We start from the raw sequence: 18,614 nt of genomic DNA, 5'->3' as shown, positions 1-18,614 counted from the left end.
TAACAATTCTGGACCATCTAACATCTGAGATTGAAACCGCTGTCTTTGTTTTTCTATCAAAAATAAAGTAAACAGAAGGCGGGAAATGGACATAGTTATGCATAACGCGACCAAGGGCCAAATTCGTTTTTTTGGTATTATTGTGTCATCTGACGGCCAAATACCATATTTATCTACGAAAAAAATCTCGAGCGTTAGAAATCTATAGTTAAGGATATATTTTAAATTAAACTAAGCGCCAAACGGTTGATAACACTACTAAGCACTAACACTACTAGTAGTTGAATTTTGCATAAAACGACTAAATGCCACGAAATTGCATAGATCAATTAAACGCCATGATACTGGGCGCTTGGCTTAGTAATGCAAATAGCAGTTAAGTGCGGTCACGTGATCTGGTACCGAAAAATAGGTAATATATCACGTGATATTTGTCAAATTTTGATCATTTTTCTCGCAGATTTACCGAACTAGGAAATATCAACAGACGTTTCTTGAGTGATTTAATTTAAATTTTCAAAAAATGCTGACTGCAATTTTACTAAATCGCGCATATAAAATAAATTTAGAGGTAAGTAGATACCAAACTATCTAGTGCTACTATGAAATGGGGCAGTAATAGAACTTTTTAGATAATCGTTAGTTGTTACAAAGAAACTCTAGTTTTATTTGAAGATTTGCAAGGTATGCTATAGCTATGCAGTTGTAATTTGCTTAGCTTATTATGTTAGTAAATAAAGTGTAGTTTTACTGTAATTTTGTTGTTTCTTTTACTTTAAAATAAAAAGTGCATTTGCAGGATTTTCTTAAAGATCTGTAAGGGCTTTAAACAGTAACTTTTCATTTTAAGTTGGTGTTTCTAACAAAATGTTCAGCTGTTCATAAACTACCTTAATGAAAAATAGGACTGTCAGTCGAAATATATAGTCTAAAAAGAAAATACATGGCATTGCATAAACGCGCTATGCGACAAGTTTGGCGTGTGGTTCAATTTTGTAAAATAAAAAAACCTAATAATAAGTAAAAAAGCATAACCAGACTGGGTGACATTTTTTATCATAACTTCTAAAATTTATTATTTTTTGCTAAAAGCTTACATAGTATAATTTGAAATAGTGTCTTGGATATAGCTTGCAAAAATTAGATCTGCATTAGATTTTATCGATTTTTAAGGGCATTCGAAATTTAATTGTGTTTTCCCACAATTGGTATTCTGGCGCTTGGTCGCGTTATGCATAACTACGTCCAAATGTAAATCGTTCTGCGCAGGAATTAAAATTTTAAGGAAGTTATTTTAATAAATTATTATATAAGGGAGATCTGTTTTATATCAATTTAAACGGTCTTATCGAATTTTTGTGTTTACTTATTAAATAATATATTATCTTTCATACATGGTCGTGACACTTTTTGCATTGTATTGAGACTTCAGTAATAAAACAACTTCGATTTAATGACACAAACTGTACATTTGAAAAAAAAATAATACATGTTTGACAGACCTAACTTGTTTCCTAAGCGGGAAATTCAAATGCTATAGCATATAAGTTTAAATAAATATATTGTAGGAACCTCTTGCACGCCTCTGATTATACATGGATAAAATATTTATGTACTTGCAGACGACATTATTACAATATTTTCAGAGTATATAAGCCTCTTATCAGTCTATAATGTAATTGTTATTGATACAATCACCACCATGTTTCACTTAAATATGTTTTTAACCGCGTGGATTCTTTTAATTTCCAACAAAAAATTATAACAAAATACAACGCACATGTCTCAGGTATGGTAACACCGTAGGGCTTCACTTATAAGGTGTTCAGTGAAGTGTACAGCCCACGGAAGCGACTGTTCGTGTCATGACGTTAGTTAGTGTTCTGTAGTTAATAAGACGAAAATGTCCGATCCGACTATACAAACGTTTTGTTGCCATCATGGAAATGGCACCGATGTGGCTCTAACTATTATGGAAGAATTCGATACTGATGCGTATAATATTGTGTGCTTGTTTTCGGCAACTTTGGGCATTTTGGGAGCTATTTATCAGGTAAATTTTGTAACTAAAAATTGTTGTTCTTTGACCTCTTTTCTGTCGTTATTTGGAAAGATATATCAAAATAAATGACCCTTTATAAGGCTATTTTCTACCCTCTGTGTATGGTGGTGTCTTCCAGGAACCATCATCAACTTTATTTTTGAAATATACAACCCTGGATTTTTTTTATGCTGGTCTCTAATTTAAAATGATGACTAGCCATTATTCGTACGATAAGTTTTGTCTTTGTCTGGCCAATTGTTCCAAAGTAAACGCGAAAACAGGTTAACTAAGTTTAATATATTATTTATTTATGTTTATTATTATATTATATTAAAGAATTTATACTTACTATATTTCTAAGTTTAACATGAAATTAAAATTAAATTAAGGTTTTTAACAGCATAATGAGTATGACAAAAGCGAACTTATCATGGTAAAAACCATGGGTCAGATAGAGATGGGTAGACAACTTTTTTTCATAAAAAACCCAACGAAAAATAAAGATTTAACCCTCTTACATACAGTGAACAGCAAAAATATGGAACAAATTTAATAAAAAATAAATGAAGGCGTGTGGAATTGGAAAAGAAATTGCCAGAGTTGGAATTAAGTCATTTTGAAGAAATTCTAAATATTGGTTAAAATCTCTGCTCAAACATTAAATTCTTGGGGATGCTGTATATGATTTTCTCTCCTCCAATGGGGATTATTCGTGCTCCAATACCTAAAATTTTGCTTATTTACCGTACCATTAATTTAAACAAAACGTGGCTTCCCGCCTCATCACTAAATAGTATCTGCCGATGAAGCAATGGACTTAAATTACACAATTCCATCAAATTTTCAGAAAATTCAAGACTGCGATCAGCATTTTCTTTCTTTAAAATATGCAAAGTTATTCGTTGACTAACAATATTATTTGAGGCTACTTTAGAAGACGAAATATAGGAATTATCTTCCACTTCTAATAAAATATTCTACAAATAAAATTTTTGAACGACCTGGTTGTATACGATTTTTCACTGTCCCTGTGTTTCTCTAAATTTTCTTTCAATTTTACTTACTGTACTTCTTGTACTGAGCCTTTCTGGATATTTTGCATTAAACAAATTACTGACTTCTTCTTGAGTTCTCTGTTTATCTCCTTATCAAATAAAAATTTAAATTTCAATTCGTTGAGTTTCATTTAAAAGCATAATTACTTTAAATACGCACAGTCACAAGTCATATATTTCACAATTTACTTACCATGACAATATACCTTAAGTATGTTTGTTATGTATGCTTGTTTTTTTATTAGATATAGATGCTTAAACAATTTAGTGCTTTTGTTTCATAATTTTTTACATGTATCATATTTTGAATGTTTTCAGAAAAAAGGAATTAAAAAGTAAGAATAGAAAGTGAAATCAGTTTTAGAGGCCTTTAATTGCATAAAAACAGCAATTTTCAAAACCGCGTATCTTAGAAACAGTTAAATAAAAGTATGACATGTTTTATATCAAAATGTTTATAATTTTGGGTAGAATCCAATCACATACAGAATGTTCCATTTAAAATAAGAAACTTGGTGAAGTCCAGTGCAACGATATATTAGAATGGTCACCCGTCAAAACACCAGCATTCCACCTGCCAAACAATGTCATCCACCTTCTATTTACATTGTTTGAGAAGTAAAATGCTGGTGTTTTGACGGGTGACCATTCTAATATATCGTTGCACTGGACTTTATTTACGACGACTATATGAGACACCCTGTATATAAAATTATTGTTGAAAAATATGCGCAACCAAAAACATTAATCGACGTGTACGAGCGTTTTTTCAAACACACCCTCATTTATTTCTTATTGAAGTTTTGCCATATTTTTGCCGTTCACTGTATATCTCTTTATTATTTATTCATGCTTCTTTAATTAATGAATTTTAGGTGCTACCACGAACTGAATTCGCCAACAGCCACAGATGGCTCTCCTTCTCTGCAGAAAGAGGACGCAAGATAATAGTATGGCTGGCTGTATCCGATTTAATGGCTGCTGTAGGTAATACAGCCTAAGACAACCATAGGAGCGCCTACTTCCCCTGGTTATCCTGGATTCCGAACCACTGACGTCATGGCATGTATGGTCCTAGCTGGAAAGATGATCTTGCAATGACGTCAGTGGTTCAGAGTCTATTGTCATTTTTTAACACAATCCTGCATCTTCCAGGGGTGTTTACCAGATCAGCAATCTGGATTACCAGGAAGAATATCATGCCGGCTGTAGAAGATGATTCCAGTGTTTTGTTTTGTGCCATTTCTTCGGTAATAGGCAGCTATTAGTTACTAGGGAAATTATGTCGTTTTTTATTTGTAGGCTTTAATACAATATTTCTATACTGCCAGTTGGATATGGACGTTATGTTACGCCATAGATATGAGACATATTTTAAACCAGAGGGAGTTACAGATAGGCCATTATCACCTTATAGCCTGGGCTTTACCAGCTGTTTTAACCAGCACCGGTTTGCTTTTATTATATTTTCCAGACGCTAAGTAAGTGGTGCTATAATTAACGTTCGACTTTGATAAAATAGAGTTTTTAGCTGTCATACGGTTGCCTCCCTGTCAACCGCCCTCTTACGGATCCTACCGAACTACTTGGTGACATATATCCCGATGTTAACGGTCATGGTGTACTGCCCAATCCTGTATCACAATTCCATTCAGGATATGAAGACTATTATAAGTAGTACATCCGGTCAATTCACCAGCAGAGAACGTGATATAATGGAGGCCGTTAAAATTAAATTTTTTGTGATAAATCTGGTATTCTACGTATGCTGGATGCCCAATTTGGTCAACTTTTTGATGTTGTGGACTTTGTGGTTTCGGTTGCCTGCGGAATTTATGATTTTGGTTTGGTATATAATGGTATGTTCCTGGATTGGGTTCGTTTATCCAGTTATGGTTCTTAAGGTTTTTTAGGCCTTTACCAATCCCTTACAAGCCTTTTTCAATGCCTTGGTTTACCGGAGATGGAGTGCTGGGTCGGAAAAACTGGCTTTGCCATGGAGACATTATCAGGTGGCAGAATACCAACTGACCAGGTCGATAAGCAGTGATACCTCCAGGGAGGAAATTTATCCACTTTTGCAGAATTCCCCTTCTAAGAGCGTTAACGGATATAAAAGTTTGCACTGATTTAAGGTTTTGATAAACTACCTCTAATTTATTAATAAAAAACTTTGTTACAAATTGGTTGTTTTTTTTTTGGAATTTTTGCACATTATCCAAACGGAAAGTGCCATAGCCATAACTGAGCCTGAATCCACATTGATACGTAATTGCGAATCCGTTGGTACCACATGATTGCTATAAGCCAATAAGAGATCCAAAAGGTTTCACGTACCTACGTGAAGGAAAACACGGATAGAAGCTGGTTAATTCGAACTTCATTCCGTATTTTTAGTCCGTTGTAATGGGTCTACCAATAGAAGTGATAGAAGTTTAGTGGGCCATGTACGCAAAATGGTATGTGTCAAAACGCGGATCAAGCGTCAGTTGTGTTAAGTATACTTTGACATTTCATCATGAATCGTTTAAGTCAAGAGCAACGTATAGCTATCGTGAAAAGGTATTACGAAAATGCGCAATCGGTTAGAGCGATTAGTGTTATCGTGCTCTTAGAGAAGATTTTGGCCATCGTGGACGGCCTTCTGAGCTTGCAATAGGGCGCACAATTAATAAGTTTGAACGGGAGTACACTCTTCTGGATAATAAGCCACCAACGCGACAAAAAAGTGCAAGGACCGCTGCAAGAGAAAGTGTTGACGCGAATAACAATGTGTCTGTTTTGCGCCGTTCTCAGCAATTAGGCATTTCACCAATGTCTCTGTGGCGCATTTTGAAGAAAGACTTAGGCCTACATCCATATAAGATGGTTCTAACTTAAGAATTGAAGCCTGCTGACCCTAGTTTGCGAAGAACGTTTACCGACTGGGCCCTGTTGCAGTTGGAACAAAATGCCGATTTTGGGAAACAAATCATCTTTTCAGATGAAGCACATTTTTGTCTTAGTGGCGTTGTCAATACGCAAAATTGCCGCTTCTGGTATCAGAACAATCCCCAGAAATTAGTACAGGTGCGATTACACCCGTTAAAAGTGACTGTGTGGTGTGGTTTGCATGTCGGTGGAATTATCGGTCCATACTTTTTTGAGGATGCAGGGGGGCGTACTGGGACAGTCAACGGAGAGCGCTACCGCGACATGATAACAAACTTTCTTTGGCCTGCAATTGATGGTGGAGACTTCGAACAGAATTGGTTTCAACAGGACGGAGCAACATCACACACCGCCCGAGCCACAATTAATTTATGAAGAGAGCGTTTTTAAGATCGAATAATTTCGCGACATGGCAATATGAACTGGCCACCAAGGTCCTGTGATCTTACTCCCCTGGACTTTTTTCTTTGGGGATATGTGAAGTCGAAGGTGTATTCTAACAATCCTCAAATCATCAATGAGTTGAAAATTAACATAACTAGGGTTATTCGCGAAATTCAGCCCAACTTGTTAGAAAAAGTGATTGAAAATTGGGTTCATCGTCTAAACGTCAGCCGCCGTAGCCGAGGTGGACATCTTAATGATATTTTGTTTAAAACATAATGTTACATAATAAACTAGAACATGAAACATCAATCATAGAAATTAACCAATTCGTTTTTATTTTTTAGCAATTGTCTCTAATGGATAGGATAAAAGTCACAGATAGTCACTCACGTATCCGTAATTACGTACCAATGTAAATTAGGCTAAAATGGTAATAATGACAATGTCAAGCCAGCTGATTAACGTCAATGTCGAAACCATAATGTCAAAATTGTTGATTATTTATGGGGGGTGTTCAATGACCAAACCAAGAATTTGTTATTTTCTCGAAAAATACGAATAGTAGCGATGTTTAGTAACGTTTAAAGTTAAAATTAGCAATTGTGAAAAATGCATGAAACAGATCCTCCTATTTTATACGTTTTAGTAATAGGGTTCCACCATAAAAAAGGCTGTCAAGTAAGTAAACCCCAATTTGATCAATAAATATTGTTTAGCCCTACTATACAATCTATGTATAACCCACTTAAACTTGTTAATAATATACTAGAGAATGAAACCAAATTTTAGGTAGAGTATTCTTTTCCACCACTTGTCCCGGGGGCACCAAACGAGTGCCCTGCTGGGTGGAAGTATTTGCCAACCCTAGCATTGCCAGATGGATCTCATAATTTTGAAGAAGACACCGTTTTCTTTCATTTGCCAAGTCTTACTAACCCAAATCATACAGTTTTTGGGATATCATGTTTCCGGCAGATACCAGTCGATGTAAGTTCAGTTTCAATTTAAAAATCATTAGTTTCTGCTCATTTATCTTATAGTTGTTATAAGGATTCAGCTTTTGAAACTTTAGTCATAACATTATCGCCATTGCAGTATAATGATAGTTTTTGTTATGTAAATTATTAGTCATTAAAGTTGGAAAATTCACTTTTTTTATGTAATATCTTCAATAATAAATAACATATCTTTACTATGGTGTGCAATGTAAGAAAATTAATTGATAAACTTTTGAGTATGTTAATAATTTTAAACCCAATTTTTATATACTCCTGTATGTATTTACAACCAAATGTTATTACCATGTTGTATTATTTTGTAATTAGTACAGTAGCTATTAAAGCTAGACTGCCCCAGTTTTCTACTAAGTTTTTTTTTTACAGCCCTGTATAAAAATAAGTTTAATAAAAGTATTTATTTATTTTACTTAAACTAAAATAGTATTACATGGCATCTTACTTTTAACTTACTATGTAGGCAGTGCAAAACTTTTAACAGAAGAATGTTATGGGATATATATTAATGAAGCAATGTAGCATTAATAATCAAATCAAATGAAATAAAGCTTTATTTGTCTAAAACCCCAAGGTGTTATTAACAAAGCTGTGGTAAAAAAATACATATATATATTTCTTTTTGAAAACAACAACTGAGGCAATCAATCATTAATCTAAAACATATTAGTGTAACATCAAAATAAATAGCATGACACAAATATACAAGTAAGAAATCAAAATCTAAAATATGTCCATTATTATTGCTTGAACAGTACTTGAACGTACATTACAAACTCAGACAATAGACATCACATAGTGTATATTAAAACATAACTAAGTTTAAAAATGCTCTGTGAAGTATTCCTCCAAGCTATAAAATGCCTTATGAAGCAGTATTGTTTTTACCTGCTGTCGAAAATGTTTATATGTTTGAATCTTCTGTAATGACTGGGGAAGATGATTAAATATTTTTTTTGCTCTTGTAAAAAATTGAATTTTGTATCAAACTAGAAGTAGGTATTGGTAAATTTATGTTAAAAGATGACCTGGTATTATTTAAGTTAACAGAGTTAAATACAGAGTAATATTTCTTATACATTAAGCAAGCAGTCTCAAGAATAAAAATTGAAGGGAGAGTCAATATATTTTCCTTTATAAAATAAAGCCTACATGAGTCTCTTAAATTAAGCCCGCACAGATATTGAACTGCACGCTTCTGTAAAATGAACACAGAAGTAATTATCCTAAAACCTTCTGGAAATTTATATATACTCAGACCAATCTCTGTATCTATTCCTTCAGTGATGTATCTGAACACAAAAAGTGCATCAAATGGCATAGATATAGTCTTTCTGATCAGTATATAATCCAAGTGATTTATTATTTATAAGACCAAATCACTAATATTAATTAAAATCCTCTCTCATATCTGAAATCTCATTAGGTGCTATTGATATTAAGAATTCCTTAAATGGTTTAGCCATCACAAAAGGTGCAGTTCTAGTTCTAGATGGGGTTCCTAATAAGGTGTTTAAAAGCTGTTCATGTTCATTATATCTCCCATTATACCATGTTTTAAAAAAATCACTGAACTTTGGTATCTTTAAATCTGGCATAAAGAATTCTTTAACAAAGTACAAACCAATTAGTATCCTATCAGCTATACCTAAACTTGAGCACTGTATTAAAAAAATTTGGCCAAGGTTTTTAATAAAATTATTACTATCTTATGACAGCGATTAATTTCTGGCCTTTTTTAATAAACTTTCCCACTATGGCATCTGGACTGTTGCTTTCTTGGTTGAAGTCTTATTTGTCTAACAGAAAATAGCAGGTGAAATCGAATGGTTTTTTTATTTACAGTCTTTAGTGTAACTTCTGGTGTCCCTCAGAGATCCTTTTTGTTTTGCCTATGCATAAATGACCTAATACATTCAATATTTTCCTTTATACTGCTATTTTAATATTTAATTAAATCTTGTCTTCAACAGTATTTCCCGATAAATGAATATCCCTGATATTCAAAAAGGGACCAAAGAATGACATTTAAAATTATAAAGCTATATTGATCTAAATTTCCAGGTACCAAGAATAAACTCTAGATGTTTTAGGTTATTTTATGTAAATCCTGCTAGGACTAATATTTCGTTTAAATCCCCTATTAGGTAATATAATATGTCAGAATTATATTAATAATTTACATGAACAGTGCAATATTTTTGTTGACAGTTTAAGGTCCATTAAAATAAAGTAAAGTAAAGGTTATTCATGCCTACGAAAAAAAAAAAAAATTTCTTACAATCGTCACAAGTAGATAAATACATATTAAAAAATTATTTCACTTACAAATTATTAAAGTTTTACATTGCAAATTAAAATCCTTATCGAAAATATTAAAAAAATAACACCCAAGATACAATTTCACAAATACTAAATAAAATAATCACAATTTACAAACAGTTAAAATTTTGGAGACCCTAATATCAATTTCAATTTCCTAAAACCTATTTTTCTTTCATTTTCACCAATTTTCACAGTTGAGCTTGTAGATACTCATCAAAGCTATAGAAGGCTCTATCAGCAAGTAATTTTTTTACTGAGGCAGCAAAAAGTTTTTCATTTAGAGCTTTAATATTATTAGGAAGTTTATTAAAAAAGCTTGGGCATAATAAGTAGTTGAGATACGAGATTTATTGAGTCTTAGAAAGTGCATTTCCAGGAAATCTACTTGTCGAGTGCTGTGAGTATGAATTTCTGATCTCTGGGTATATTTATGTAAATAATTTTTCGTATATATTAGACACTCAAAGATATACCGTGATGGAAGTGTAAGAATTTTAAGTTTTTTGAAAGAGTCTCTCACATCGTCCCTGAGACCCAGACCCTTGACAACCCTCAGAGCTCTTCCCTGCAGTTTAAAGATTCTCCTAGCTTGAGGTGCATGACCCCAAGCCAAGAGACCATAATTGTAGGTGGACTGTATTAGCGCATGGTAAACCATTAACAAAACATCCTTATTTACTGTGCCTAAATATTTGTTTTGCCAATTTATTTGCAATGCACATGCTTCTCCACATGCTTATCAAATATCATAGTAGGATCTAAGTGAACACCCAAGAATCTCACCCCATCCGAACTCTCAACATTGGTACCCTTTGTATTTCTCAAAGAGAATAGGACTTCCTCCGTTTTGTTGACATTTAGGCTAAGTCTATTTGCACTGAACCACTTGCCTAAATCTGACTTCACCTCCACCAGCATCAGCTCCAGTTCTTGCAGACTAGTACTCCTGCAAAGAGCAGTAGTGTCGTCAGCAAACAGCAGCAGCCTAGACTCAATTGACCTGTCAATATCATTGACATAAATAATAAAGAGGGGCGGCCCCAAAATAGAACCCTGTGGCACACCATGAGTTATTTTGCATTCTTCTGATAAAGCTCCACCCGAACAGGTTTTCTGTACACGTCCGACAAGATAAGTTTCAAGAAGTGATAAACTGGGCGGGATTAGACCCTAAAGTTTAAGCTTGCTCAGAAGGATCATATGGGATATGCAGTCAAGGGCCTTTGAAAGGTCACAGAAAATTGCCCCAACATGGGACCCCATTTCAAAGCCCTCAACCACATACTCCAGAAGATCCAGTATAGCCTTAACAGTCAATTGTTTTTTCCTAAACCCATACTGAAAGTTTTTGAGGATTTCATTTAGTTCAAAATAGATATAAAGTTGATTTTTTAAAAGTAGCTCAAAAACCTTCGATATTATTGGAATCAAAGATACTGGACGGTAATTATTTAAATCATCTCTACTCCCTTTTTTAAAAATTGGTATGATCTTTTGAATTTTAAAGCCACTTGGGAGATGCCTTCCCTTATACATAAATTTAAAAGCTTTGTTAAAGGATATATTAAATGCTCTTTTAATTGTTTTAGAAGAGGGACATTCATTCCATATATGTCTCTAGAATGTTTATTTTTTAAATTACTTATAGCATCTCTAACTTGTATATACGTCACTTCACTAAAAAAAAAACCCCCCACAGGGACACCCGACAGGCAGGCCTGATCCATAAATGATTCAGCAGTGGCCGTGGTTCTTGAGAGTTTCCTCAGGTATACCTGAAAAAAATGCATTGAACTCGGATGCAGTAAGACCCACGGGCTGCTCACTATTCACCTTCTTTCTTTGGCCATTTACAATCTGTCAAGCAGCTTTCGTCTATTATCAGCCTGTAGTATATATTGAGAGTTTGTCACACTTTTTGCAGATATAATTTCTTCCCTATACCCCCTTCTAAAGATTTTGACCTGTTCTGCAAGTTCTAGACATTTATTATTGCTATACAAGGAGTTTAAGAAATGCAAGGTTTCGCGCATTTGCTTTAAATGATCATTAAATCAAGAGACCTGACAATTTCCCACCACACTCTTCTTTTTTACTGAGAATGATGCATCCATTGCATTCACTAACAAACCAATAAAAAATGATGCTATTTCATTTACAGTATCAGGGGACCATAGAAAACCCCAGTCAACGCTTTCCAAGATTTTGAACATGTTTTGGATACCCCTCTGTGTTATTGGTCTATGAAAAATTTGCTTTGTGTGAGTTGTACTTTGCATGTTTAGAAAATGAACTTTAATTTGAACGGCTTTATGATCTGATAGAACAGCCGCGAGAACATTTACTGAAAACGCAAGAGTATCTCTAAAGTTAACAAAAATATTATCAATGCAATTCAAATGCCTCGTATTTTGAAAAATTTCCTGTGAAAACCCATAAGATTGTAAAATATCGAGAAAATATGTAGTTGTTCCTGATAAAGTATTAAAATTGATATTAAAATCTCCAGTAATACAGATAAAAATATTGTTCACAGTTAAAATTTCAAGAAGGCTAATTACTACATTTATAAATACATTAAAATCACCTGCTGGTGGGCGGTACAGGGCCACTTTAACCATACTTCTGCTTTTTATTTCAATGGCAGCAATCTCGCAGCTCCTCTCCACAGATAGTTCAACCAAGTCTTTTCTTTCCATTGCGTCTATAGATGTTTCGGTTAGGATCAATTCACCTCCATGCTTATAGGTTTTCCTTGTATAACTTGACACATGCTTATACCCCTCAATGTAGAAAGACTCAAGCTCATTTTCACAAAGGAAGTGCTCTGTAAGGCAGACACAGTCCACCTTTTCTTGACTTTCCAAAAGGAACACTTCCAGCTCTTCAATTTTGTTTCTAATTGAGCATACATTTTGATGTATTATTGTTAAAAATGTTCCTGCTTCTGTCGGGAGTTGTGCACGAGTCCTATAAAAAGTATAAAGTAGATAGGTGGTGCAGGATCTTTCTAGTACTCTGTTTAAGTACATAGAATGGTATGCATTTTTATACACACATTATGTTATTTTCTTTCCTGCTTTGCATATGCTGAAGTACCAACTTCAATATATTTTTATTGTTTCTTTTTTCAATTTTAATATCAAATTCTTTCCTGTGTAATTGGGTAACAAACCTGTCGGAAATAAATGCCTTTTTTTTGTTTGCTGATGACATTAAATTTTATCGTCAAATAAATTATTTACAAGACCTAATTATATTGCATTTTTAATTGGTGTCTTAACAGGTCTCTTTAATATATCCAAATCCGACTTTAGGTGCTTTAGCAGATTAATTGATCCAGTACCTGAACAATATCACATTAATAATACTGCTCTTTCTGAAGTATTTGTAATAAAAGATCTTGGTGTTTACTTAAATACTAAGCTTACATTTTCAGAACACTATGACATTGTTGTGGATAGAGCAAATAGAATGCTGGCATTCATTAAAAGTAGTAAAAATTTTAAAAATATACTTGCCATAAAAATTTTATACACATCTCTGGTCAGATCTATATTAGAGTTCTCAAACTATATTTGGTCATCATATTATGAGGCACATGCAAACCGTCTAGAGATGGTACAACAGCAGCTTATTAAATATGTCAGGTATAAATTGTCATGCCAAGAGTATTTCACTTAATGTTGAGCAGGCTAGTCATATTCTTAATATACCTGAGCTTAGTAAAACAAAAGGATAATATGATGTCTGCTTTGCTTTTGATATACTCATTGGGTTTATATATAAAAAGCACTAAATGTTTCTCTTTAGCCTGATCAATAGAATATCAATGAATTTAAATAAAAATTCACTATGATATATTACATTAGTAGATTTAGGTTTTAAACTTTCATAAGAAAATCTTAGAATAAGTAATGTATGTGTAAGCTGTAAAATGTTTCAAATGTTGAAAATAATAGAAAAATCTTACTTATAGAAACTGAAAAATAAAACCTCGGATATAACCAGAACAACTGTTCAAAAATCAGTATGTGTCCTAAGCCGAATACCTCTTTATGGCCAGATACAAGTCAAAATGGCCCTTATAACCCACGCCTATTTCAAGGAGGGCGATTTTAGTAAAGTGTCAATACTAGAAGACACTTTTCATCACCTCAATGCTGTTTTAGGACAGGCTGATATTAAACAGCAAACCTATGTTGGTAAAGTCCTAGTGGAGATCCTGTTATTTCCAATTCAAATCTATTGATATTTTAGGTTTATCTACAAGAGATTTTATACTGCAATGGAAACATAAGGCTGTTCTACTATTTAAACTATTACTGTTAGAAAAACGTGTTATATTTTTTAAATCTCCAGTGCTACCCTTATGCTCGACTATTCTCACATTAGTGTCATTGTTTCCCGATATGATTGAAAAAGGTTTACATCAGTCAGCATGTATTAGGTGAGTGCTATAAAGTTTTCTTTAACACAAGGTATTAACGGTTATTTCAGACTGTCTAGGCCCATGTCTCCTATGCCCGAGTTTTCTGACGATGACTCCCCTTTAAGTACACCCACAAGGACCCAAAATGGTGATTTAAATGGGAAAAAAGCAGACGAAACCTCATTAAATATGAAAACTGTTGAAGTGAATAACGAAAATGGTAAAGATGCAGTAGTGGAAAATGGAATAGAAATTACTGAGTCTATAAGTTTGCCAAAGGAAGAGAGTAATGGTAAGGACGTTTTTAATTGTTAGAATATTTTTAAAATAGTGTTAAATGTGTTTACTTTAGTTCATATTTTTGTAATGTGTTAATACTTTTGTTACAGTTTTTTTTTTGTGAGCATAACACTTTAACTCAATGTATTCAAATTTGAAATATTTTAATAAAGCTTCTTTCATTTATCAAAGTCTTAGATTAGTAGTTATAAAAGTCGAAAGCAAACAGGGTTTGGGCTTATAAGAAAGGGTAATCTCCATAGAAAAATCAACCATAATTGTATAGGTTTCAATAATTACAAAATTTTGATCAGTTTAGTTTCAACTAATGTATTGCAAATTTATTTAAATGGCAAATATATGTATAAATATATCAGAACAGAATTAAGACATTAATGGACAGATATATATTTTGTTTTATAGCAGTAACTACTTATTAGAAATCAAGTTCATATTAAAGCATAATCTTGACTAGGTTGATATTGTTGGTACCTTGATCTTGCATTGTGAGGTTGTACAGGTGTCTGATTTCTTTCGGTTCCCTTGGCCAATGTCAATCTGAAAATTAGAATGAGACTTTGTTATGTGTGAGGTCTGCAATAGTCAGTTGAGCAGAATTTGCTGCTCTTTCTTTTCACATAATTTTATTGTAGGAAAAGTGTAGTGAATCTTCATTTCAATAAAATAGTAAACAAAGTAACTGTCAAACCCAAATATTGATTTTCTTCTCAAGACCTCTTTAAGTTTTATTGTGGCTGGTACATACTTACAGTACTACTTATTTCATGCCGGAATTGTCTATATTTTCAGTAAGATTCCAAGGTTGACAGATGACTTAAACGTGGTAAAATCTGGAGAGGATCCATTTCGACAGGTTTGGGTTAATGGGTCATTTTTCAGCTGAGAGTTGAAGACTTCAGCTGGTTTCGCTTTGAGCGGATTTACAAAGGAAATACCTTATCTAGGTCTGATTTTTTTTCTGAGTTAAATTAAAGTTTTGCCGAGGGCAGTTTTAAAGACAGAAGCCACCTTTAACTTGAATAAATCAGTTAATACTAAACATCAACAAAACTTAAAAATTTTTTTTCGTAATACTTTCTATACAATTCAAGGTGTTTCAAGCCTAGGGGAAAAAACGAGCAGTCTCAGAAGAGACATTAGCTCGGACACGATAGCCGACTCGGTGCAAAGCAACATGAACTATCTCTCCCAGTTAAAAACGGAAAATTGCGGATTTCCTCTGGCCGTTTTCACTAAGGGCGCGTTATGTTTGCCTTACCTCTCGCTGCCTTACTTGGACTTACTGACGGATGTCAATGTCAGAAGTTACATAGTTGGCGCGACGAACGTTTTATTCAAACAAAAGAGGCAACTGTTTGATATTTTGGTGGATATTGACGGAGGAAGGTAAGTCATTTAGATTAAAAGCCACGAATTACTTTAACCCAGATACTATGTAACAGAACATTCCATAATATAACTTATCCTTATTCGATCCACTTTCTCTAGGACACAGAAACTAAGTCAAGCATTTTTATTAGACTTTAATATTTGGGTTAGAGTAATTCTCAATAATTTTGCTTTTTTGAGTTGCATAAATATTAAACTGTAGAATCGAGTGCCAGGACTTGACTCTTCGGAAACATCTTCATTTGACCACCGAAGACCTTCGATTTGCCGATTATATCGTAAAACATGTCTCGGAAGAGAGACACGACGTATTTCTGGACGGGGTGGGCTACGAAGGCGGAGACGACTGGATCAGGGCCCAATTTAGGGTCTATTTAATGTCGTTGCTTAGAACATCGATATTACCAGGTTGTTTCTCCTTTTTTTTTTAAAGGAACAGGAATCCTAAACTCTTGAAATTTCAGACGGATGCCGAGAAGCAGACCATTTTAACATAAACTTCGTCTCAGCATGGAAAGAGACTCATAATTACAAGATTTGGCTCAGCGGAAACCACGCTGGAATTCTGGACGTTCATCCCGGACATCCGTTTGCAGGACAACTATCGGTGGCCGATATGAAATTAAGATTTGCACAGTACGTAGTTTAATTGATTTTAAAGTCATTTAATTTAGAAGTTGCATAAAAGAGAAATTAACTTTTTACAGTACGATGCAGACTACTGAGGGCGGTAGGAAGTTGGGACAAGCGATGACATCTACAGGAAGAGCTGTGGCTACAACAAGTAAAGCTGTAGGTGAGTACCAACGGGTGAAACTTTTATTTTGCTTGGGAGAAGTTATATTCCTTAGGTCTTTTGGTGACCACTTTTAAGTCTTTAATTTGTATCCTTTGTGGTACTTTGGCTGTCCCGAAACGAAAACCCGTACAATTTCCAGCATTACTTTCTTAGGTGGAGCAATTTCTCAAGCAAAAGGCGCATTTTCCAGCTGGTGGAACAATCTCCTAGTAAGTCCAGAGCCGGGCTTAACGAAAGAAAACAACGAGGAGGAAATCGTGCAGGCCGAAGAGCCATTACCAGCCGTTGATTGTACACTACGAGGTAATTCGCTTGCCAACGGTAGCCTGCAGCAAGAAAACGTAAAAAACGCAATCAAAAGCGAGGAGAATTTAAGCAGTATTAAAGAAATCTCAAATATGAACGGACAAGATCTTTGCTTAAACGGTACCAGTGTTGAACACAAAATTGGAGAAGTACACACGGTATAGTCAATAGAGATTCATTCATCGTATGCTCTGCAAATAGTGATTATATAAACATTCCAATCTTAAATCGAATTATTTTAAATATTGTTTAATACAGTGCCTTTAGGCACCGGTACAGTACTTTCTGAGTCACATCCTACAGCTTCCTCAAAAAACAATATTACATTATAAATTATTGTGATCGTAGTAGCATTATATTTTTTTATATTTGTATAAATTATTTATTTATTTATTTTTTAGGTTTGTTTGCTCAGAAGCAGTTTTTAAATATCTTTTATTTTATGTTACGTTTGTTTAAGTTATTCATTCCTATAATACCGTTGCAATAACTGCTTATTTCCTACATAATATTTTTCTACATATATTATATTTTTAAATGTAGGTAATATCATATTTTCAGTAGCCAAACTGTTATTATTATTATTAAAACAGGAATAATATAAAATCAAAAGTGTTCTTAGGAAAATGTTAATTCATATACCATAGTAGCAATTGTTAGTAGACGCAATTCCATATGTACTTAATGAATTTTTATATTTTTTTGGATAATAAATAGTAAGATAAGATTGGATCGGGACACTAAATAAACCATGTAAAGAGGGCAACAATAGGGTTCTAGACATTATTAGGTGTGTAGTATAGAAGATTGAGAAACGGTTAGAATCAAAGTGAAATAATCTCTCTGTGAGTCCTGGTCCCATTAACTGATTTTTTACTCATGTGAAAATGTTTTCATGTTTTCTTCCCATATTTTTTTGGACCTTTTTAGGTTTGCTGTACTAAATTAATAGACACTTGAAATTTAGAGTTTTTTTAAGTGTGTAGAAGGGTTTATTGATTGAAATAAACATTTTCAATACTATTGCATGTATTTTTGTTACAGTTTTACCTTAATAAAGATTTATGGTTTCTTAGTAGAAAGTAGAAAAAAGTTTCTACGTAGGGGTGAAGGGGGGCACGTTTAAACGTGGGGCATATTTGAACTTCATTCAAATTTCCCGCCTCTGGCGCGATAATCGTTTAAAAGCGGCACGTGGTTGAAGTAACTAGTGCAAGAAGGCAACTATATTGTGCAGCGGCTTCCACGACTTGTATCGCAAATACGAATACACCTTTTTTTCCTTGTAATATTTCCTACTTAAACAAATTAGGCTCAACACTAAACTATAAAGAATGTCCTCTTTATAGTTTAGTGTCTGTAATAATCTGCAGTAGGTCTTCAACTAGACTAGGTATGTAGATCGTTTTGTGAAAATATATGACTTTTGAGGTTAGGATAGTTTTAGCAAACGTGGTTGAATTCGAGTGTAAGCACAAGGGCTGTCTTTGAACTTTAAAATGGGACACTGTTTAACATTGTTCATAGGTACCCCATTAATAGTAAAAAATGTTTCTAAGTAGCATTGTTCTTGCAAGATTTGCAAATCACGATGGTAAGGCAATATAAGAGAAAGAACGAAACTGGGTTTACT

The 18,614-nt window shown here is 33.7% G+C and overlaps 2 protein-coding genes across 3 annotated transcripts; both read left to right on the top strand.

Moving 5' to 3' along the window:
• Positions 1–493: 493 nt before the first annotated feature.
• On the top strand, positions 494–5,282 carry LOC126742117 (G-protein coupled receptor 143-like). 2 transcript variants are annotated; one of them, XM_050448675.1, is made up of 6 exons: positions 494–571; positions 3,975–4,086; positions 4,255–4,349; positions 4,402–4,580; positions 4,631–4,958; positions 5,013–5,282. In XM_050448675.1, exons 1-6 carry the CDS (start codon positions 524–526, stop codon positions 5,226–5,228), a joined length of 978 nt encoding a protein of 325 aa, XP_050304632.1. In that variant the 5' UTR covers positions 494–523; the 3' UTR covers positions 5,229–5,282. The 2 variants fall into 2 exon arrangements, with proteins under 2 accessions (XP_050304632.1, XP_050304630.1); XM_050448673.1 differs by lacking the exon at positions 494–571 and adding an exon at positions 1,668–2,053.
• Positions 5,283–6,917: 1,635 nt separating this feature from the next.
• LOC126742112 (late secretory pathway protein AVL9 homolog) lies at positions 6,918–18,004 on the top strand. The gene is made up of 10 exons (XM_050448670.1): positions 6,918–7,095; positions 7,207–7,404; positions 13,735–13,960; positions 14,016–14,205; positions 14,256–14,479; positions 15,579–15,873; positions 16,079–16,284; positions 16,341–16,512; positions 16,584–16,672; positions 16,829–18,004. Exons 1-10 carry the CDS (start codon positions 7,027–7,029, stop codon positions 17,143–17,145), a joined length of 1,986 nt encoding a protein of 661 aa, XP_050304627.1. The 5' UTR covers positions 6,918–7,026; the 3' UTR covers positions 17,146–18,004.
• The last annotated feature ends 610 nt before the right edge of the window (positions 18,005–18,614 follow it).

The sequence above is a fragment of the Anthonomus grandis genome, chromosome 11 (assembly GCF_022605725.1).
Source record: "Anthonomus grandis grandis chromosome 11, icAntGran1.3, whole genome shotgun sequence".
NCBI lineage: Eukaryota > Metazoa > Arthropoda > Insecta > Coleoptera > Curculionidae > Anthonomus > Anthonomus grandis.
The sequence above is the reverse complement of the archived record's forward strand: the minus strand, read 5'-3'. Positions and strand labels throughout refer to the sequence as shown.